At 37.1% G+C, this 24,090-nt stretch overlaps 1 protein-coding gene across 1 annotated transcript in view; it reads right to left on the minus strand.

Annotated features, from left to right (window-relative positions):
* The window catches only part of LOC145320052 (apoptotic protease-activating factor 1-like), a 61,304-nt gene that overhangs the window by 19,481 nt on the left and 17,733 nt on the right, over window positions 1-24,090 (minus strand). Inside the window, exons 14-33 of the mRNA XM_080162491.1 lie at window positions 18,524-18,630; window positions 18,156-18,248; window positions 17,894-17,957; window positions 17,358-17,450; window positions 16,463-16,551; window positions 15,834-15,884; window positions 15,406-15,466; window positions 14,955-15,055; window positions 14,543-14,608; window positions 13,937-14,032; window positions 13,456-13,572; window positions 11,728-11,779; window positions 10,549-10,619; window positions 10,066-10,190; window positions 9,374-9,477; window positions 8,764-8,849; window positions 8,190-8,287; window positions 7,212-7,271; window positions 4,510-4,635; window positions 3,677-3,757 (exon numbers count right to left, since the gene is read on the minus strand). Coding sequence (XP_080018617.1) covers window positions 3,677-3,757; window positions 4,510-4,635; window positions 7,212-7,271; window positions 8,190-8,287; window positions 8,764-8,849; window positions 9,374-9,477; window positions 10,066-10,190; window positions 10,549-10,619; window positions 11,728-11,779; window positions 13,456-13,572; window positions 13,937-14,032; window positions 14,543-14,608; window positions 14,955-15,055; window positions 15,406-15,466; window positions 15,834-15,884; window positions 16,463-16,551; window positions 17,358-17,450; window positions 17,894-17,957; window positions 18,156-18,248; window positions 18,524-18,630 — 1,741 coding nt within the window. The remainder of the gene's footprint in view (window positions 1-3,676; window positions 3,758-4,509; window positions 4,636-7,211; window positions 7,272-8,189; window positions 8,288-8,763; window positions 8,850-9,373; window positions 9,478-10,065; window positions 10,191-10,548; window positions 10,620-11,727; window positions 11,780-13,455; window positions 13,573-13,936; window positions 14,033-14,542; window positions 14,609-14,954; window positions 15,056-15,405; window positions 15,467-15,833; window positions 15,885-16,462; window positions 16,552-17,357; window positions 17,451-17,893; window positions 17,958-18,155; window positions 18,249-18,523; window positions 18,631-24,090) is intronic.

A 24,090-nucleotide genomic window follows, 5' to 3' on the forward strand; every position in this document is an offset into this window, starting at 1 on the left:
CACGCGACTAATTGTGATACTGTCTTTACAGTCTATTTATATAAAAAAAATCTGCAAAGCTTTCAAAATACTCGTGTGTGATTGGTCAAAAATGAAACACTCTGATTGGTTGGAAGTGGAACTCTTTGGAACGCCGTGGGGATTGGTGGGGGGGGGGGGGGCGCAAGAGAGTTAAAAGCACATATAAATATTCGTACATGTAGCAAAATTACGTCAGTTTACTACGAAATTAGAATCAGGACAAGATGCCATGGGGATTGGGTTGGGGGGGAGCGCGAGAGAGTACAAAGCCAGAGAGTAATATAAATATTAAATTTTCACATTTTAAAACTTAGTGTTTTATAACATTTGCGCCCAAATGTTTACCGAGGTTAGCGCCGGGAATCCCATCCATGATGCAAACAGTTTTAAATTTAAATGAAAATCTCAATTGTTTACCAACACATTCGCCGTTAAGTTTACCAAGAAGAGCGCCGGCAAGCCCAACCATGATGCCATCCTGTTTAGGACAAAAACATTATCAAGTTTGAGATCTTATGTAATCTTTTTAAACTTAGTACCTACGGAAAAAGTTTGCAAAATTAAAGGGATTTAAACGTTAAAAATCGATCATAATACAGGCAATTTTCTTTCAATTAATAAACCTGTAATAAATAAGGCAAATCATGTTAATTCAGGACTAATTGGTACCTAAACTTTTATGACCATTAGTAAACATTGGACTGTAAATTACACATGGTACCCAAAGTTGCATAACCTTTAGTAAACATTGGACTGTAAATTACATTTGGTACCCAAAGTTTTATAAACCTATACGGCTATATCCGCTAGATTAGAATTGGTTCTCAGCCATAATGAAATGCATCATATTACAAATATTGTAAGTAATTTATTTTTACGTTAAAAATTGTCAAATTTAACGATACTTTTTAACAAATATTGTTAGTAATTTAATGGGTTTAGAATAACATAAATATTTGGCCGCAGCGCTCGGCTCCCTAGCCTATAACCTAACCTAACCTAACCTAAAATAGTTTTTTGAAATTTATAAAATTAGAGTACCCTTGACAACTAACATCTGTGGCCGCAGCGCTCGGCTCCCTAGCCTATAGCCTAACCTAAAATAGTTTTTTGAAATTTATAAAATTAGAATACCCTTGACAACTAACATCTGTGGCCGCAGCGCTCGGCTCCCTAGCCTATAACCTAACCTAACCTAACCTAAAATATTTTTTTGAAATTTATAAAATTAGAGTACCCTTGACAACGAACATCTGTGGCCGCAGCGCTCGGCTCCCTAGCCTATAACCTAACCTAACCTAAAATAGTTTTTTGAAATTTATAAAATTAGAGTACCCTTGACAACGAACATCTGTGGCCGCAGCGCTCGGCTCCCTAGCCTATAACCTAACCTAACCTAACCTAAAATAGTTTTTTGAAATTTATAAAAATAGAGAACCCTCGACAACCAACATCTGTGGCCGCAGCGCTCGGCTCCCTAGCCTATAACCTAACCTAACCTAAAATAGTTTTTTGAAATTTATAAAATTAGAGTACCCTCGACAACGAACATCTGTGGCCGCAGCGCTCGGCTCCCTAGACTATAAGCTAACCTAACCTAAAATATTTTTTGGATATTTTGAAAATTAGATTACCCCTCTCATCAAGAGCACGCGAAAATTTAAATATTTTTCCGCCCCCTCCCCCCTTTATTTTAGAATAATATTTTAGAATAATAATCTCATTGATAGTTATTGGGGCTCTAAACAGAGCCATTAGTAATTGTTAAAACAATATCATTAAATTATAAAAAAGTCGCATCGTGGGTACTGGTTCCCACTCATAGCTGCCATCTTCATTTTCTTGGCAAGCATCTTTCTTTCTTTGTATCTTCTTTTCTGCCCTCTAATATCTCCCTTGCCCTTAGCTCCTCCTCCAACACCCTTGTCTCCATGTTGACCACCCTGAACGCCATTACTTCCGCTACATGTTGCCATTTTGCCCACTGACAAAATACTAATGAATAATATGCTATCAACCTAAATATTTATACTGTTTCAATTTTCTGCCTCCCCCTTTACACGCAAACCTCCCTACCTATGCCTAGATGAATATGCTCTAGCCTCTATCTAAATGCGATTTGATTGAGGCAAAGGAGGAAAAACTTAAATTGAATTGCGGAACTTTTCCTCCGTCGTTCTATCCAGACCGTTGTCGGGGGGGGGGGGGGGGGGGGGGGGGTACTCAAATTTACAAAATTGAAAAAAAATTTCTAAGAGGATAACGCCAAATATTCTAATTCAAAGAAAGAAATAACATTGATGCAAAACTATACATGCGGTTGATAGATAGATAGATAGACAGAAGGGCAGACAGATAGATAGATGGATAGATATATAAATATTCTAATTCAAAGAAAGAAATAACATTGATGCAAAACTATACATGCGGTTGATAGATAGATAGATAGACAGAAGGGCAGACAGATAGATAGATGGATAAATATATAAATATTCTAATTCAAAGAAAGAAATAACATTGATGCAAAACTATACATGCGATTGATAGATAGATAGATAGACAGAAGAGCAGTCAAATGGATAGAAAGATAAATAAACATTTCAATTCAAAGAAAGAAAGAAAAACCATACCATAAAAGAAAAGTACAGTTAGATAGGGCTATGGATAAACAGACATAAGTATATTGGCGATTAATCTATTCATAAACTGATAAAAATAGATGGATAGACCAAAAATAGTTACGAAAATGTTGAAAAAGAATAGCCTTGCCTAAAAACAATGTAGTTAACGCATTTTAAAGAAATATAAATTATGCGAAACGAACTGAAACATTTTTAGAGAATGGGGTAATAAAAATTCTTGACAATTGCGTTTTTTAAGAATTCAGCGGTGTTAGTCATTTCAGCTGTCGTCCTTTTAAACAAAAAAAAACCGCGCTGCCGTCAGCTCTACTATTTGATAATCTATATAAAAAGATAAGTACTGTACAAAATCGGACCCTGAATTATCCTGACATATTCTAAATTATGTTTGATGAAAATTAAGGATTCCAAATGTTTATTAACCATATATCAAATATTATTTGGATTACTTTCATGAAAATAATTTCCTAAAGCTTCCTTGCTTATTGACAAATTTTATAAGAAAAATAAAAAAAGTCAAGACCAAACAATACTACACTTTTTCAACAACAAAAAATGCTTGAATTTGCTGTATTACTTACTTTTGATATACCTACTAATTTTTATTGTTTTCAATCAAATCTGCAATTTTCATAAGGAGATAAGATGGTGGACAAATACAAAATATTTTTATCTAAACTACAATAATACTTTTAAATCTTATTATTTTGAAGATGTTAGGAAAGTACAAATATGTCATACATAAGTGTACAATGTACATTACTGTCTTCTAAAAATAACTAAGTTTTTCTACACATCCAAAATATTTAAAAATACTTTATATTTTTATTATCAATTTTGGGGGAGGGTTAGAAGATAAAGTTTAGCCCTGTCGGTCAAGCGGTTAGTGAGATCTTAACCTTTATCCAGACAAACAGACTTTTTTTCTACTTTGTAGAATAGATGTATGCTTTGAGAATTTACAGTCGGTCTGTCGGCAGTTCTATCTGAAATGCACGTAAAATAATACCAACCTGCCGCAATAATTTTGTCATTAGCCGCGACACAGTGCCAGCTTGCTCCCCTGTTCCGCGTTAGAGGATTTACTTCCGCACCTTAAATTGATTACTATAGATATGTTGACAGAATAATACAATTTGGCGATTTATCTCAAAGTGCCTAGTCGAGCACAGAAACTCCCCTATCCCTGCTTTTAAAAATTAAATAAATGAAGGTAGTAGTTTTTCATGTTTGTTATTTACTTCAGGTCAGGTTGGGTTAGGCTATATTGGCTAATTATAGGCATATGTAGGAAAAAATACCCATTTAATATTTTTTAAAGGTAAGGGTAGAGGGGTTTAGTGCTCGTTAGGCTCTTTGAGGGAAAGCACTTACGATTCGGTTTGTAAGTTGCATAGCAACAAAAAGCAATAAATATACTACCACTAAGAATAATAATATTAATTATTATACTTTATCTTTCTTTCTATTTATTTAACTTTAAGGAAACAAGGAGATTATCCTTTACAAATAGAAGAAACATTTTATGTCTATCTGTCTATCCATCTATCCCTCTTTCTGTATTTTTATCTATCTAATAATCTTTATATATATTTTTTTCTCTTTAAATCACTTCTAGACAAGTAGATTATCCAGTAAATAAAAATAGACATTTTAAAACTATTTTAAGTCCTCTGTCTATCCATCCTTCTATCTTTCTACATATTTATTTGACTTTACATCAAATCCATACAAGGAGATTAACTTTCAAAAATAGTGATTTACATAATTCAGTTAATCCATCCGTCAATCTGTCAGTCCAACACTCCATCCATCTATCTACTAATCTATCCAGAAATGTATTTACCTGTTCCTGGATTTTCCCATACAACAAGATCATCCTGTGAAATGGAGGCAAGTTTGTCCAAATGTCCCAGCCACGCCAAACCAATCACGCGTATGTCGTGGTATCTTATATCAGCCAGAAAGTTTCCTAAAAAATGTATTTTTCTAGTATGGTTTAATAGACAGTTGTCCGCAGGCACGAAAATAGAACTTTAGGATTATTTTCTTTTTTAGTTGGACCTGATAGAAATTTATATCTAAATTTACTAGATATATTTTTTCTCTATAGTTTAGAACCGGTTTGGATCCAGTAGAAATTCTAACAAATATCATTACTTGCTTGTTTTTGTGCTTTGCTTTTTATCGAAAAAGTTTTTTTATTTTTATGATTTTAATGAACATTATTCTGTTTAAATAATGATATATAAAGTTTTGCAAAATTTGAATATCATTGTATTAAAACTAGTGATGGGAATCCGGATCCGGAATCCGAATCCGGAATCCGCCCAATTTTCGGCATATTTTGGAATCCGAATCCGGAATCCGTTTTTTATAGCGGATTCCGGATTCTAAATTGGTAGGCTAAAATTACCGTCTTGAGTTTTTTCTTACAACTCCCTCTTAAATTTTTTTGTACATAACAAATTTTTATAATTACTAATGTGATGTAAATGTTTAACACTTTAACACTTTAAACAAATCAAGGCTTCAACCAAGTAACATAGTGTTAAATTAATGAAAAAAGCTATCCCTCTGTGACGGACGGCCTTTTAAAATACTGCTAGAATCCAGAATCCAAATCCGGAATCCGCCAAAAATAAGAATCCGGAATCCGCAAGAATCCGTCACTTTTTTTAACGGATTCCTTCAGAATCCGGAATCCGAATCCGGCCCAAAAATTCGACGGATTCCCATCCCTAATTAAAACTGTATAAACAAACCAAAGTATTTTATTAAATCCTTTTTATTTTAAGATAACTTGGAAACAAAAAATAAGCAAGTCATCGAAATAAATATTTACTTTTTTAACAGGGATCTAAAGAGATAAGACAATGGTCGATAAATTGATATACCTCCCCAATGATGAAACCCATTATCACCCCTTCTGTAGTTTACAATAATTGGTTGAAACGTTTGGACACTCGACTTAATAAGCCAACTAATAAAGATCTAATAAATTCTATAAAATAATTAATCTAACGAATAAAAAAATATTATTACAAAACTTTGGGGACTAGAGTAAAAAACAGCTAAATGTCCTCACACTCCCCGCTTTTTAAAATCTCACTGTAAGATACTTAAAGATTGTTTAATGCAATATAATTAATTACTTTTATTTATTACATCTTAACTTTTTTGAAAAGTTATCTTTTGTGTCTTTTGCATTGATTTCATCCTTTAGATTGCAATATCTTTGTATAGAAGTTCTATCTGTGCAATGTATTAGGTTGCAATATCTTTGTATAGAAGTTCTATCTGTGCAATGTATTAGATTGCAATATCTTTGTATAGAAGTTATATCTGTGCAATGTATAAGATTGCAATATCTTTGTATAGAAGTTATATCTGTGCAATGTATTAGGTTGCAATATCTTTGTATAGAAGTTATATCTGTGCAATGTATTAGGTTGTTATATCTTTGTATAGAAGTTCTATCTGTGCAATGTATTAGGTTGTAATATCTTTGTATAGAAGTTCTATCTATGCAATGTATTAGGTTACAATATCTTTGTATAGAAGTTATATCTGTGCAATGTATTAGGTTGTTATATCTTTGTATAGAAGTTCTATCTGTGCAATGTATTAGGTTGTTATATCTTTGTATAGAAGTTCTATCTGTGCAATGTATTAGGTTGTAATATCTTTGTATAGAAGTTCTATCTATGCAATGTATTAGGTTGTTATATCTTTGTATAGAAGTTCTATCTGTGCAATGTATTAGGTTGTTATATCTTTGTATAGAAGTTCTATCTGTGCAATGTATTAGGTTGTTATATCTTTGTATAGAAGTTCTATCTGTGCAATGTATTAGGTTGTTATATCTTTGTATAGAAGTTCTATCTGTGCAATGTATTAGGTTACAATATCTTTGTATAGAAGTTCTATCTATGCAATGTATTAGGTTACAATATCTTTGTATAGAAGTTATATCTGTGCAATGTATTAGGTTGTAATATCTTTGTATAGAAGTTCTATCTATGCAATGTATTAGGTTGCGCCTGATTTGTGCCAATACAATCCCCTTACTTTGGTGGTATATTATAAGAGTGACTGTGAAAATAAGAATAGTTATCTATTATAGATAGCTTTCCTCGGATATTAAAATGAAAAATTAAAAGATCAAAACTAATTTTATTAGCCTTGAGGAGCCAAAGACCTTGGTAATAGATACTAGTATTGATAAAATGATTTTATTTTAATACTCGTGGAAAATTATCTGTAATACGATGCTACTTTATGATTGTTCAGTATGGCTGAAAACCGGTTCTAATCCTGCGGATCTTAATCGGTTTCGAAGCCATACTGAAAAATGCTTTCACCCAGTTCTATTTTAATAAATGCAAGGACATCTAAACAAAGGTCATGCAATCAATGTAAAAAACAAAATGCATCGCTTCCTATACTGCAGATAACACCCTTGGTTACTAGGACTGTTTAAGGTTAGAAACAATAAAAGTATCATATGAAGCGTAGCAAATATGTAATTACTCTGTTATACATTACCTGTACTTGCATTCCAAACCGTCACAGTCGTATCATCACCACAAACAGCCAACAATTCACCTAGAAATTTGCATTTTATCAGGAAAATTATTTAGGTATAATTGTTTGTCTACATACACAAGAGACGATAACAACTTTTAATTTAACATTTTTTATGTGTCAGACGTCCGTCTACACAGTTTTAGTTGAATACGAATGTTAAAATATTCATATTTTATATATTTTATTAAAATAACTAACGATGTTAACAAGAAAAGGCATAAGAATGAAATAATTAATCATACTGACTCAATTTTCATTAAATGGCTGATTCCTAGGATGATTAAACAATATATTCTAAACGCGTAGCATCTCTGTAATTGCATCTCAAAAGAAAGTAGATTCGTACAATGCATTTTTACAACTGAACTGGTGAACTAATCATTTTTGTTTCACGCTTTACCAATGTTTTAGGCTTCGCTTTTATGATTGTTGTCTTCATTAATTTTGCTAATACCAATGCTTGTAAGTAAAGATTTACTCTAGTTTTTATAATTTGACAACATATTTAAAAGTTTGTTTAATACATAACGTTGTAAATTAACTTGAAGAGCAACTTTTAAAACTCGAATTATTATTTCAAATAAGACAAAATAGTCATAATTATTAATAACTAGGGTAAATCCAGGGAAAAGGGAATGTGATTCTGACAAACAATTCTTAGTGAAAATTTCCTCACAACCCCCTTTATTTTTTTCTCCCCTTCTTTCCCTTCGGTTACCTAAAAAAAAATAAGTTATACGCCAACCTTACCCCAACAAAATATTAAATTTTGCAGCAATTTCAATTCGAATTACTGGGCTGAATAGTAGCCCCTGGGGTAAATCTAACCATACGTGATTTTTTTTTAAAAATTGCTTCATGCTCTCTTTAAAGTAATAAGTCACTCGACAGACCAGGGGTAAAAAGTGTCCGTGCAAAGTAACCAAAAAAACTTACCAGTATGATTAAAAGCAATAGCATTGACAACATCAATGTGTCGAGTGATTCTAAATCTTTCTTTATAATTTTCGCCATAAACTAAAACTGTTCCACTTCTAAAAATAATAACAATTTGAAGAATATAGATGCGGAAATAGGGTGCAAAGCTGCCATTTTACAACCTGCAGAAATGCATATGGTTATTTTTCTTCAAAAATGTATAAACATCAACCAAAATATGGTTATAATTAAAGTAAGTCATAAATACATTTAACACTGTATAATTATCCCAGAAATTTGAAAAGGTTGGACACGTCTAGTTTAGAACCAACCAATCAAAATTCAATGATTAAACCCAAAATTTTCAAGTCAACGAATCAGACAACTTGTTTTTAATAATTTGAGTAACAGTGCAATTTATTAGAGTGCAATATCCACTAATAGGGGGATACTAATAGCTGCAACAAATAGAAGTGTAGCTACCACGAAAAAGCGGGTCAAGTTATAATGTACTACATCGTGGAGCTTGAACACACACACACAAATAGAAGAAAGCTAGAAAGATATCCAAAAGAACAGACATATAAAATACCTGGTGGCCACAGCTATGTCCATACTGTTGGGTCTCCAATTTATTGCTGTTATTTCATTCAAATCTTTGTCTGTACTTGCAGTAACCTAGAAAAAAGCAGTTATCATTCCACATACTCATATGAAGCCAAATTTGTACATACATGAAAACAAAATGTTTAGTATAAGAAACATACTTAAAATATAACTTCTTTAAACAAAAATTAGGAAGATCATTTCAAATTAAACAGATATTTTCACATTGCAAAACATTTGATGTTAATATACCAAAATTGAATCTTTACATAAACAGTCCCAGAAGATTGAAATATTGCAACACCAAAAATATTATTTTTATTTTAGATTTTTATAAAATAAACAACAGTTATAAGATGGTAAAATGTTTAATATTTTATTATAAAATTTTTGCTAAAGAATTTTTTGTTGCTTTGATGGAGTTACTGAGTAATCAAAAAATTGCAGAAACGGTAATAGGTTTTTTTTGCATCGCGTTCTTAACAGCTTTCCGCGGATATAAAAATGTGCAAGATTAAGATTAAAACTAGCTTTGCCGGTTCTCATCCAACGGATATTAATAGGTTTCAAGACCATACTGAAAAAGAAGTTATCACCTTGATTGTTTTTACTGAATCATCTTTATGAAAGATATTCAGTTGGTTCCAAGTTTCAGGTTGCGAAGTTTTAGGAGATTTTTTCATTACACTTCCCCTTCGACCTTAAAAGAATTGAAACATTAAACGCATACTTGGTTTAGAAAAAGTTTTTTTTTGCGCCACAAAGTGCCTAGCAAGCACATTAGACCCACGTTTTATCTTTTAAATTACTTGAAAATAAGGGGATTGTTTTTGTGACTTATTCATGCGTGCCCAATAAAACCTAACCAAACCTAGCCTATTAAAGTAAACAAAACAATACAAGTTACCATTGTAAATCAATCTCCATGCCAAATCCCAGTACTGTAACTCTCTTTTTGGTTGAGTTCCTTTGTGTTTTAGGTCTGGTTACAAAAAGTAGCACATACCCCCCCCCCCCCCCCCACCCCTCCTAATTTTTGAAGAATAATATTCTGTTTTACATCCCATTACAGTTCAATAAATCTAAAAGGAACATTTTTTAGACTGTTTAGTAATTTTTGGGGAATAAAACAAATGACTTCTAATATACTAAAAGTCATATAGATGTTATATAAATAATTTTTGTTTATCATCATTGGGAATATAAATCCCATTCTATCTCGTTTCCGTTCGTAATTTAAACTTCAAGTTAAACTTTACGAAGTTCTATACAAGCAAAAAAATGTTACCATGGAAGTTTTGTTTATCGTGTTCAGCATGAGGGTCTGGTTCCGGGATGGGGGCAAGCTTCCAGAGCTTGACAGTTCCATCTCTACCTCCGCTACACAGGGTCAGTCCTTCACTTGGCTCATAACTAGAAGAAGAAGGTACTAAGAATTTTAAAGTTGTATTCATAACCCTAAATGTCAAGGGCATGCGTCCGAAGGTGTGTTTTAGAGATTTGCCAATTGAATTCACTTGTCTGTTTGTAGCTTAAGATCTCAACAACCGCTGAACCTACATGGTTCTCTCTTACATTGAAGGTACCTCGAGGTCCAGAAAATATATTTAACTATTTTTTGGAGGGGTTGCTTCCCACGAGAAATCAAACCCTAGAAAAAAATAACCTCTTCCCTCAAAATAAGTTTTTTCTAAAACTTAAAATGGAAATGAAGGGTCTACTCAACCTCAACCCCCCCCCCCCCTAACCATTAAGTATATGTAAAGGTTACCTGATACAGTTAACTGAACCTTCATGACCGCGCAGTCTTTGCACAACTTCCCCGTGAACCCAGTCCCAAATCTTAACATAATAACTGTTTTATTTTTGCTGTTGTCATTGTATAAGCAATTTAGGTTCAATTTATTTATCTGTATAAATGTGTATGTAAAACATTTGCCTTTTTCGGGAATAGTCCCTTTCGTAGCAACGCACCTTATCGTATTTTTACAATGGCTTTTAATAGGTTATTTTAGGTTAGGATAGGTTATATCGGTTTAGGTGATTGCCCCGCAGGGACTAGAAATAGGAGAAAAGCTACTCAGAAAATGCAATTAAGGGGCATTGTCACGAAAGAGATTATACCCCCTTTTTCAAGGGACCTTCAGGATAAGAAAATGAACGATTATTAATTTACATCTCAACCGATGATTAACAAAAATTATCCCTTCTGTAAATTGGAATTATTGGTGGAAAAGCAGTGTTTCGGAGCCGGAAGCAGCAACATTTTTGGTGGAGCCGGAGCCGGATCCGGAGCCGTATTTTTCGTTAAAAACGGCTCCGGCTCCAGATTAGCTAAAAATGATTTTTTAAAGTAATATTATAATTTGGCAACGGTCTATTTCCATATAATGAACTGAAAAACTATTGTTACTTAACAATTAGACACACATCCTTCTACTTTAATATAGCTTTAATCAAATAAAAGCAAAATTTTTTATATTATTTATTTTATTTTATCAAATTCAATAATGAACAAAAATTGATATATTAATTTTAAGGTAGGAGCTGGATCCGGAGCCAGAGCCGCATCAAAATTAAACGGCTCCGACACCCTGTGGAAAAGTTTAAGCACTATTAAATTGAAAACAACAAATCCAAATTAACAAAAGTACCCAAAGTTTTTCATATAGCGAATAAGATAAGGTAGTTACAAACTTTTATGTACCAGTTCAATTTTATTTACAGTATAATGTCCTCTCCCTGCAATTTTCATACGGATAATAAGGAAAAAGCCACTGCACTGTTAGTAAAGTAGGGTCATTTCATCCGTTCCTATGGCTGATTAAATGATCAACGATAGTATAGTGATGGTAGTAATAGAATTTCTTATTGGTTAAGTCTCATCACAATACAAGAGTAATGAAAACGTTAAAAAAAATTTTGGAGAAATTGTAAACAAAACAGTTACCTTTATAACACCATCACCAGTAACTGTGGCAATTCTTCTATCTGGTAGGAAACTAAAAAAATAAACACAATAAGAAAAAAAATTGTAGATCAATAAGATGTAAAATTATGAAGAACTGTTATAATAAACTCAAAGTAAATTAATCTACAAAATGTTTCAAAACAGAAATATATCCAACATTTTTTTAATGAGCCTAAGATATAAGCCAATGAGAGTCAAGATATTATGAAGTTTTAACCAATCAGTTGATTTTAAAATTATTCACTAATGATAGAATGAGATATTCTGACCAATTCTAACGGTATTTTATACTTTGTCCAATGAAATACAAGAATTGTACAATTTATTACAAGAATTATCCAATAAGATACAAATATTTTATTAAATTACAAAAACATACTATTGCCTTGAAGAATGGCTTTGGCTTTTGTGCATGACAGTTGCAATAGTTCTAGAATTATTATACCTGACATCATGAGCTTCCTTGTCTCTGTGCATGACAGTTGCAATAGTTCTAGAATTATTATACCTGACATCATGAGCTTCCTTGTCTCTGTGCATGACAGTTCCAATAGTTCTAGAATTATTTTACCTGATATCATGAGCTTCCTTGTCTCTGTGAATGACAGTTGCAATAGTTCTAGAATTATTATACCTGACATCATGAGCTTCCTTGTCTCTGTGCATGACAGTTGCAATAGTACTAGAATTATTTTACCTGATATCATGAGCTTTCTTGTCTCTGTGCATGACAGTTGCAATAGTTCTAGAATTATTATACCTGACATCATGAGCTTCCTTGTCTCTGTGCATGACAGTTGCAATAGTTCTAGAATTATTATACCTGATATCATGAGCTTTCTTGTCTATGTGCATGACAGTTGCAATAGTTCTAGAATTATTATACCTGATGTCATGAGCTTCCTTGTCTATGTGCATGACAGTTCCAATAGTTCTAGAATTGTTTTACATGATACCATGAGCTTCCTTGTCTCTGTGCATGACAGTTGCAATAGTACTAGAATTATTTTACCTGATATCATGAGCTTCCTTGTCTCTGTGCATGACAGTTGCAATAGTTCCAGAATTATCATTACCTGATATCATGAGCTTCCTTGTCTCTGTGCATGACAGTTGCAATAGTTCTAGAATTATTATACCTGATATCATGAGCGTCCTTGTCTATGTGCATGACAGTTCCAATAGTTCTAGAATTATTTTACCTGATATCATTAGCTTCCTTGTCTCTGTGCATGACAGTTGCAATAGTTCTAGAATTATTATACCTGACATCATGAGTTTCCTTGTCTCTGTGCATGACAGTTGCAATAGTTCCAGAATTATCATTACCTGATATTATGAGCTTCCTTGTCTCTGTCCATGACAGTTGCAATAGTTCTAGAATTATTATACCTGATATCATGAGCTTCCTTGTCTCTGTGCATGACAGTTGCAATAGTTCTAGAATTATTATACCTGATATCATGAGTTTCCTTGTCTCTGTGCATGACAGTTGCAATAGTTCTAGAATTATTATACCTGATATCATGAGCTTCCTTGTCTCTGTGCATGACAGTTGCAATAGTTCTAGAATTATTATACCTGATATCATGAGTTTCCTTGTCTCTGTGCATGACAGTTGCAATAGCTCTAGAATTATTATACCTGATATCATGAGCTTCCTTGTCTCTGTGCATGACAGTTGCAATAGTTCTAGAATTATTATACCTGATATCATGAGCTTCCTTGTCTCTGTGCATGACAGTTGCTATTGTTCTTGAATTAACCCCCTCTCTGTTGCTCCACTCCAAGTAATAAGCATTTTCTTCACTGTCGGCCAACATTCTAAACAGATAATATATAAAAGTTGTTCTTTTTACCATGGCAATAATTGGCCTCCCCCCTAAAAGGATGGGCGTTCTTTTACAATTTTTAAAAGCGAAGCTTTTTGTTAATTAACACATATTAGAATTGTACTATCATTTTTAAACTTTGCATGATGATGCCTAGTGATTTAGGAAGCGTAGCAACTCTATAATCGTTACCAGAAAATCCATACGTTCCTTAGAAACATGATGCATTTTTACAATTTTTTATGTGATAAAATTATCCTATTCATCTAAGTTGTTTGAAGTATCTTCCTAAAAATAGCCATATAAGAATATTCATGTGTTTGTTTAGGCAAACTTTATATATTAAAGTTACTTACTTGGCCTTTTCAAAAACTTTGGAGTATTCTGGTTCACCTAAGCCAAGCTGTATAATATCAACGTCCTTGTTGGCACACATAACAACTCCACTGGTTCTAGAAAAATATTTCATGCTAAGGATGATGACTTTAATCAGAACAAAACAAAATAAGAACCATTAAATGATCAACTATCAAAAGCCTTAAGAAAGTCAAACTAACAATGAATGTTAAATATTATTATTAAGTCAAGTAATAAGACTCACAAAGAAACTAAAAGACTAGCTCACAAAACCTATAAATCAGGGTGGCGTTTCTTGCTTGTATATTGAATGTATAAACTTATGTACCTATTATGCAGATCTAAAATATTTGATGCTTTCAGAACAAGTTATGAAAAAAGATAAATCAATAATCCATAAAAAAAATTACAAATCTAGTTATAGAAAAGCATTATTCAACAAGGGAATTATGTTATGTCCAGAAGTGTGTTTTCACAAATGATATAAAAGTGATAGAACACTGCTTGGCGGTCAAACTAGATGAATAAATCACTTGATTAATAGAGAAAATTTAATCGGCCAACTTAGGTTTGTAAAGTAGCTTTGCTGCAATAACTTGAATTACCGACAAAATTCCTCCGTATCTCCGAATTCTTCTGCTCGATTCACCTCAATTAATGATCTGTATCTCCTAACAAATATTTAATATTAAAAAGGATAACAACATTACTGTAAAATTTCAAGATATGCAGATTTGATTAAAAATACAAACCAATTTTGCTATTACTATATTTCATGTGTAAACATTTAACAAATAAACACAATTTTTTTATATCACTGTTTTGGGGCATATACAAATGATAAACCCTTTTTTAAAAATTCAAATAAGAAGTGCTGGAAAATGTCATGCATGACGTCATAAAAATAATTCTAAAAAGGAGGGATGCGAGAGAAATTGGTAAGGTTACCCCTAAATTATGAAGTCACGCATAACACTTTACATTGCTTCTTCAAATAGCATAAAAAACTATGTTTACTTGTAATCATGAAGTATGCCAGCTGTCCCAAATTCTTTGATAACTTTTTCAATGTACAACAAGTTCAGAAATATCCGAGGGAAGTAATCATTCATTCCAGCCTATAATAAAACCAAAATTATTAAAGTCTATTGTCCCATCCCTCTTGGTCCCGGATTTAGTATTCATGTAAAGCAGGGTACTAGGGGATATGATAAGGAACAAAAAAATTATGTAAATCATAATTACCCCTTGTGTAGATTAAAATTATGGCATGCAAAGTTTTGACACTGTAATCAGAAACCAACCAAAAGTTGTAGGCCAACAAATAAGAGAATTGATTAGTTTATAAAACTTTGGGTACCAGTACTATTTATAGACCAATGTCCCCCCCCCCCTCTCTCTCTCTCTCTCTGATGTTAAGGTATAACCTCCCTAACCTTCCCCCAATTCAAATTTTAAAAAAGATTACCTTGTTTAAATGATAAGCTAAGTGTGTCAGAATGTAATTGTCGTTTTCCAATGCTTCAAATCTAAACAAATAATAAATAGATAAAAAAATTTTTAAAAATTTAAATCATCTAAAATAATAAATAAACTATGTTTGTCCCTACGTCCGTTTGTCCGTTGGTCTGAAATCAATTATTCTAGTTAAAAGCTTGCTATTAGATAATAAAGGGTGGTAGCTTTCGTAATATTGTGTAAAATTGTGAATAACTTTCCAGTCAAACGCGCTTAATAGGCCAAAACTAAGAACATTTAGACTCAATAAGCGCCTTTGACTGGAATCTTAATTACAATTTTTCGCATTGCGAAGGCTACTATTTCAACGGTAGTTTAAATTGTTAAAAATAAAGAAATAAATAAAAGCACTTTTATCATTCTGAGAAAAAAACATACCTTATATAATCAACAGTTTGTAGATATTTATTAACAAAGTTTGCATGCATCTCCTTTAATATTTTAGATAAACTTAATTTTAAAAATAATTCTCATTCCAAGATTTATCTAAATGATAATGTTATTTACTTTTCGTACATACTTGTTTTATTTAAAGAAATTGACAAGGAAGGAATTATTTTATGAATATATGAATTATTACATCGATTTCAAACTTTGCATAATATTTCCTTAAACAGAGAAGTACAATTTAGAAAGCGGTAGGAACTTGATATAAATTCTAGAAAGTAAATTTTTAATATTATTGTTATTTAACCATTTTGAATAACAATTTTTACATGATATAATTATCCTATTTCCTTGATTTTTGAAAAATGGATTATTAGGAAGATTAGGTATAAAAGTATAAGCGAATCTTCTCAATGTTTTAGTTTTAAAATGTCCATATTAAGCAGCTTGTATATTGGTAATTTGGAGATTGATTTAAATAGAATGTCCGTTCAGAATTCTAAATAATATACAATAATTATTATTAATTATATTATTAATTATGTTGTTATGTCTGTCCGTCTGAATTGTTGAACTTCGCTTTAAGTGTTGTTTAATTAATAATAAAGTTTATTTTAATTTCCTTGAGTTTTTGTTTTCCACTTGGAGTTTCATATTGACTTCTTAAGATCTCCAAGTGTAGATCGTGAAAAGAATACAAAGTTGATTCCTAAAATTCAAATCATTAGACTTTACATTCCTAGGTTCCAGAAATAGTTTTAGATTACAACATAAAATTGAAAAAGTGATATTCTACCATTGTTTATCTATAATACAAAGTAGAACGATGTCTGTCCGTCTGTCCGTCTGTCTGTCCGTCCGTCCCTTAAGATCTCGGTAACCACTGAACCGATCGGATTCTACTCTTCAGGGTATCTACCTATTGTTATCCCCCCATTTTTTTTTTTTTTTTTTTTTTTTTTTTGTAAGAAATATCCTTGGTCCTTTGTAGAAGATTCCATTGTGGAATATTTCCTTGGTCCTTCTTATTATTTTTTTTTTACAAATTTCACCTTACACTTTTTTTACCATCTCTTGGGGCAAAGCCCCTAGAGGCTAGGGGCGAAGCCACTAGTAAAATATAATTCACTTGATTTGATGGTATAATAAGACAATTAGCCACTAGTAAAATATAATTCACTTGATTTGATGGTATAATAAGACAATTAGTTAACCCAACAGTTAGTTTTAATATCCTAGCATAAAAAGTAGAGTAAGGTTTTAGTTTTGTCTGTTAAGATCTCACTAACAAAAGAGCTTGTTGAGAATCCATTTTTAAATAAAATCTGTTTTTGAGCCATACTAAAATATCATGTACAGTTTCGTATCAAAGACATTTTTCCGCGGATAGTAAAATAAAAAATTATAAGATTTATTCCAGTTTTGCAGGTCTGTCTTCTCTCTCATTTGGGCAAAAAAATTTACTTTCCGCAGAAAATTGTCTATTATACAATGCGATAATTAACTATTACAAACCTGAATACTATCCCATTCAGAGAATGCTAAAGATTTCTTGACAAGCTTGATCATAATATCTTCAACCTCATATTGATCTAGATCCCACAGTTTCTAAATAGAAAGTTTTATCATTTCATATTATCCAAATACAAGGAGGACAACATCCATAAAAAAAGTTTAAAATAAAAACAAATCTTAATGGGAAATTTATTTTCTAATCAAAGGATGGCAGTATGCATAGATAACGAAGCACACAAAATCTTAGATCTACAAACGGACTAAAAAAGTTATAGAGAAGATGTTCAGTGTTCATAAAGAAGAGAAAGAGAGAGAATATAGTATTTTTAAATAGCATAAAATCACTCAACCTTTCTAAAGAATAAGTATATTTGTCTTTTGTAACATTAATGAGATACTGACGGACTAGGTATGTAAGTTGTTTACTGAATGTTCTTTGGTTAAAGTTATATTAACCAAAAAAATCAGTAGTCTATGGACTGACAGACAAAATAAACTAAAAAGTAGCTTCGCTACCAAAAAGTAAAACAGTAAACCTGCAAAGCAGCAGTAGGAATCATATCATCATCCAAAAATACAACCAGTTGTTCGTACTTTTCTCTAAAAAAAAGAAAATTCATATTTTTGTGTTAAATGTCACTCTTAAGCCTAAATTCCATGAAATTTAGTCAATAAATTCTCATCTGTTAAGATTAATTTGTTCTGTTTTATTCCTTTTTTCTTCATTTAAACAAGTCATATAAAGTAATAAGCTAAAAAATAGAAATGCGCGAATTATTGAGCAGCTGCACTGCAAACCTGAGGTCTGGATCCAAGGCATCAATGGACATCTTGACAGCATCCAATATTCCCGCGTGATCATAGGAAGTTTGTCTGGTAATTCTGTTATACCTGGAACAAAAGCCATTATAATTTTAATAGCGCAAATTTTACAATTGCTCCACAAATAAGCTTATGATTTTGCTACGAGCTAGTGAAATATAATATCTCTGATATAACGGCTAAAAAAAAACTTATAGATCCCTATAATTTTTTTTGTTTATAGAGCTGCAGGATTATTATTTTAGGTATTTGGTCTTCTTGTGGCAGTCTTTTACAAGTTATAGCGGTGTATTTTCGGCAGACTTCCTTTAATAATAATAGAGGATACAAAACAATATGGTTACCTTCTATTTTTCAGGCTAGATAGATAATATCTCCATCTCTCCAGGCTTTTCTGGGCTTTAGTTTGATTTATCAGGGAAGCTATCAGAGATATTATCATTGGGTTTCCCTAGAAAAGTTAAATCTTTCAGGAGAAAAAATAAATTAGATTATCTATTAGCAATATAAAAAAGCCTCTTATTATATAGAGGGGAAGGTAGGTTGTGCTAAAATTCCGTAAAAGCGTGAGTTTTAAGGCTTAAAACAGTAGTAGTGTGGTATTTGGCAACCGTGAGCCATGCCTATGGCACCCCTGACCGGGGTTCGGGGAAGGGCCAAAGGCCCTCCCCCGAGTCCTGGGGAAGGGGTCTGCCGACCCCCTCCCTATGCCTAAAATTAATGACTGATTCTGACAGCCTTATTATGGTTAAGCTGTATTGTTAATTCCCCCCACCCTTTCCAGGGATGGGGGATCATTATTGCCCAAACTGACTATTGTATATGTATTATGTTGCTTTTATTTTATGATTATTTATTCCTATCTGTGTAGTTATTGTTTGTTGTATATAACTTTAGTAATCCTTAGACCTTCAATAAAGGAACAACTGAATAGATGCTGTTTATTATTTAGTGATTGCTAGAGAAGCGTAGCTTCTCTATAGTATAGGTGTCCACGTCTGTTCACACTGCCGTAGTCATTTTGAACTCTGGTGTCTGCCATTTATCCTAGGCGGATACCACAACTTTTGGTGACAGCTGTGTGAGATTACGGCAAACCACAAGTGTAGAGCAGACGCGCAGCTGAGGCTAAGGTACTCCCAGCAGTGAAACTGGCAAAACTGACACAAGCAACCTGAATTACCCACCCTGGATAGCAAGGTCTGACTCTGCATCCGGCAGTTGTGGAAGCGAAACAGCGAAACTTGACGGAGAACCGCGAGAAGCGCCGACATCTAACGGAGAATTGAGCGCTCAAGGGCTGAAACAGGCCAACTAAGTGTAAACGGCCGAAAATAGGCCAACATTTACTGCAAGAGATAGCAGGATTCGAACCAGCGGCGCTGCAGGACGGGACATTCCCTGCTGCCACCAGCCGGATTCGGATACACGGCGCTGCAGGACGGGACATTCCCTGCCGCCGACAGACTGAAACAAGCCAAGGATTCGAACCAGCGGCGCCGCAGGACGGGACATTCCCTGCCGCCACCAGCCGGATTCGGATATACGGCGCTGCAGGACGGGACATTCCCTGCCGCCGACAGGCTGAAACACGCCAAATAGCTGCGAGCTGCGAGCCAACATACGAGTGTAGTGTACCAAGCAGAGGAAACTACGTCAACTCCAAGTATCCTGAGAGGCTACAGCGCAGCCACCCATCTAGAAAAGCAGATATTATATCACATTGTAAGGATAGTGTGAAGGCTGAACAATAGATTTATGAGCAAGGATTGGTAAACAATTTGTTGTGTATTGTGATAAAACTAAAAATAGAACAGGCTTGGTAAGCAAATCTGTTGTGTATTGTGATAAGGCCAAAAATAGAATCTAGATGTAATATAACAATGCATTGATAAACAATCTAACCACCCAAGCCTCCAGCACAACAAATACACCCCTTATTCCAGAGGAAAGGGAGGGGCCCACCATCCATTGAAGAAAATACAATCAAGGTGACATAACAATAAGCCCAGGATTAAGGAGAAAGGGCACCATTACCTCACCACACAGTTACCTCAAACCCACAGCACTCCCCCTTCCCCACAGGGGGAACGGACGGTTTTACCCCTTCCCCTCACGCGCTTCCCCCCTCCTACCCACACTTGACTAAGTCCGCCCACGGTGTGGAGATAGCGACCGGGAGAACAGAGCGCCATTTACGGGTCGCGCAGCAGAGTTCGGGACATATCACAAAATTCAACGGACAAAGCGGACCAATGAGAGAGCGAGTTGAGGGATAAGTGCGCGTTTTACCTGTGTGCGCGGATTTGACGGTGCGTAAGCGCGCTGCAAGGAAAGGATATTTCACGCACACACACACACACACAGGAGCGGAGCTACTCCATAGCATCTAACAGAGATATTTTTAGAAAACAAGACTTACAAGCTTCTCCCTCCTATCTATAGTGTGATAAAGGAAAACCCAATCAGTTCCTGACAGCAGTTCAGACCCTCAACAGCTATCTACCCCTACCAGCCTACTCTACAACTCAGAAAAAAACTAGTGACAAGTACACCTAAGTTACATCTTTGTAGTTAAACTACCAACCTAGTGATAAACAGTGTTGGCTGCTAGGCTAGAAAGCCTCAAGTGTAAACCCTTTATAGTATTGACTTAAAACTTTGTGTCCCGCCGCTGAACCGTTGACCCGATGGAGCAGCCGCAAGCGCCAGGAGGCGACCAAGCCCAAGGATGGCTCCAGGATGACCCCCAACCGGCTCCAGCCGAGTACCGCAAGCTGATGCTGAGTAACCTGCCGGAGTATAGAGGACCGCCCAAGCAATCCTGGAGTTCCCACATCCGCAGGCTCGAGATGTCATGGGCGGCTTACCGCGTGCCGCCCCATGACACACTAAACCGCCGCAACACCCTTTTACTGTCACTGGGGGGGCAAGCGGCGGAGATGGCCTCTCATCTGTTTGGCGAGGCAGGCCAAGCCTTGACATACGAACAAGTCAAGGCCGAGTGTGAAATGTTATTTCGTCCCGCCTTTGAATCCCAGACTTTGAAGCAAGCCTTCAGGGATTACAGGCAACACTCGACAGAACCTATACAAGCATACATATCCACAAAGTGTGCCTTGTATAGGGAGGCCTACAGCCATGAGGACCTTGAATTGTTGATAGACGAATTAAATCGTGGCATTCGTAACGCTAATGTGAAACGTGAAATGATGAGTCATGAGATCGCCTCTGTACCTGAGTACACGAGGCGAGCCATGTTCACCGTCACAATGATTACCAAGCAGCTGAAGGAGGGTGTGTGCCTAGTGGACGCCACCGACGGGCTCACGGGATCAGCCAGCGTCCAGTTGCCCCACTACGACGAGTCGGAGCCAATGGAGATTGGCGCCTTGGCTCCGGGTCTCCACCAGATGGGGAAGGTCGCCCCAGATGACAAGACTTCAGGCCGCTGCTACCGCTGCCAAGGGAAAGGCCACTGAGCCTGAGACTGTCCGACGCCTATGGAAGTCAGCCAAGAGGAGAGACGCACCCAGCCACGCCGTGACCGTCCTGCCAAGTGCGAGCGTTGCCACTATGCCGGCCATATGGCGGCCGAGTGCAGAGCCGACTGGGACCAGGTAGCCGGCCGGAGGCGCACTGCAGACAAGGGCGCTCCCCCAGGGAAGCCCAGCAGAGTAGCCAACATGGAGGGGAGCGCGCCCCCAGCAACACCGGAGCAAGCAGCCGCCCCCAACGCAGCGGGCCGAGCCGACGGAATGCCGCAGTTTGGAACCGTCCCAGCTAGAATCAATGTACTGGGAGGAGCGGCTGAACCCAACCGGGTTGGCCTGGGCTTCAGCCTCAACCACCTGGGGCCGGAGTTTGTGCAGCCCAACAACATTGCCGAGCCAGAAGTCCTGAGGCCCCAGCCTTTCAGCCTAAACATGATGGGGCCTGCCCGACCGAGCCTACCCAGCAAGAGTGGAGGGGCGCTACCCAGCGTCACTGAGACGGTGTACGGAGAGGCCCTGGCGGCCGTTGAACGAGAGAGGCAGGAGGCGCTAGCCAGCGCATCAGAGTCGATGTATGGGGCGCCACCCGGCGCCGCCACCTGCGATGACTGGGGGGTGCTATCCAGCGCCCCCACCCTGGTGCCTGGGGCGACAACCGTCGCCGCCACCGAGATACCTGGATCCTGGAACGAGCCAGCAGTCCCAGAGGAAGGGGTGACACCCGTCACCCCCAGTCAGCCAGCGCCACCAGCCCGTAGGGAGAGCCCAGCCATACACCATCCAACGCCCCCTGCCAGCCGAGGGGATCCAGCTGCCCATCACTTCCAGTCGAGCCAGGATAAGTTAAATTTGACAAATGTCTTGTATCCAAATTATTGTAAACCCCCAACCTTGCCTGTGCCTCCTGCACCAGAGGCTGGGGAGATTGAAATTTGGGGATATAAGGACTTGCCTGTGCCACATGCACCTGAGTTCCTAGGGCAGGGGAGGGACGTGATTCAGGGCGAGCCTGTGCCACACGCACTTCAGCCCCATGCCACTGGGCATGCCATGGACAAGGGAAGGGACCCCTTGGGGCTAGGGGAGCCGACACCCAGGCAGGCGCCAGTCGCCTGTCAGTCTGTCATTGGGAAGGGTATCGGGATGCCCCGGGCACCCAAAGATAACGCTCAATGGAAATTTATATCTAGCCAGGAGCAACCCAGCCGTGTCCAGCCCCAAGAAGCAGCCGTGACCCGAGCCGAAGATTCCCAGCCGCGTGTGCGAGGTAGATGGCTGTCTGGTAGCTTCTCACACTGGTGGATGGTTCTGTGGGGGCTACTGCTCGCAGCCGTGTGGCCCACAACTAGCTACGTCCTGGTAGGGTGGGACTGCGCCAACCCCACCCACGTCACAGCCTACAATAAGGAGAAGATGTGTAGCACGGAACCGCTACACCAGGAGGTGCCCCTGGGCCATGAGGTACATGTCCTGCAGCAAGTCAAGATTAGGGAGACAACAGGATACAGTTGTCAGCTCACCGTGTCCCAGTGGACATTTAGGTGTGGGGTATGGGGTCACCTCAAGGTGACCTCGGTCCCCACCCTCATGAGGCCAACCAAGATTGATCCCGAAACGTGCCGAGACCTGGCCAGGAACCGAGTCTACACACTGCCAGGCAAGACCCAGCCACTGACGTTCCAGCTGAACCATCCCCTGTTCTTCACCCTCGACATGGTGGGCGCCTTGGTCAACAGCCCCGAGGGGGTGGGTTGTGAAGGGGAGGACGTCCATTTCGAGGGCCAGCTGTACCGCAATGAATTAGTGCTCCAGGAACGACGGCTGCTGGTCAAGGAAGAGACCTATGTAGTAGAGGAAGGACGGGTGGAGTCCCAATCTGACCACCTGACCCTAGAATGTCCCCATTCTGAGCTGTCTTGCATTACTGGGGAAGCCACCTACGTGTGGGACCACCTGGGGAGAGATTGCCCCTTGAGGCTGATCCGCAGCCTCCAGCCTAGCCTAGTGATGGATGCGTTCCTGGTTGACCATCAAGCCCAGTTCTTCATCAACATGACCACCCCCACCTCAATAGTGAACTGCGACTTTGAGGCCCATGCCACCAACCACCCAGCATTGTTCGTGGCAGCTGACCCGGCCGCGGCAGCGCTGCCCAGAGTATCGGCCAGGGATGTGGATGTCCCCCTGCAGGCCCAGATACATGCAGGCTACATTGGATTTACCCTGGAGACATGCATGAAAAGCACAGCGGCAGAAGAAGTAGCGGCCAACTGCTGGAAGCTCCAGCAACTAGACCCGGCCCACCCGGTGCGTGTCCAGGGGAGCACGTTCTCTGTGCTGAGGGGAGATGTCCTGCTCCAGCTTACCTGCCAACGCAACAAATATGTTGTCCGTGAGAGCAATGAATGTTGGGACAA

Source organism: Acartia tonsa, chromosome 5, assembly GCF_053477335.1.
Source record: "Acartia tonsa isolate MP-2025a chromosome 5, ASM5347733v1, whole genome shotgun sequence".
NCBI lineage: Eukaryota > Metazoa > Arthropoda > Copepoda > Calanoida > Acartiidae > Acartia > Acartia tonsa.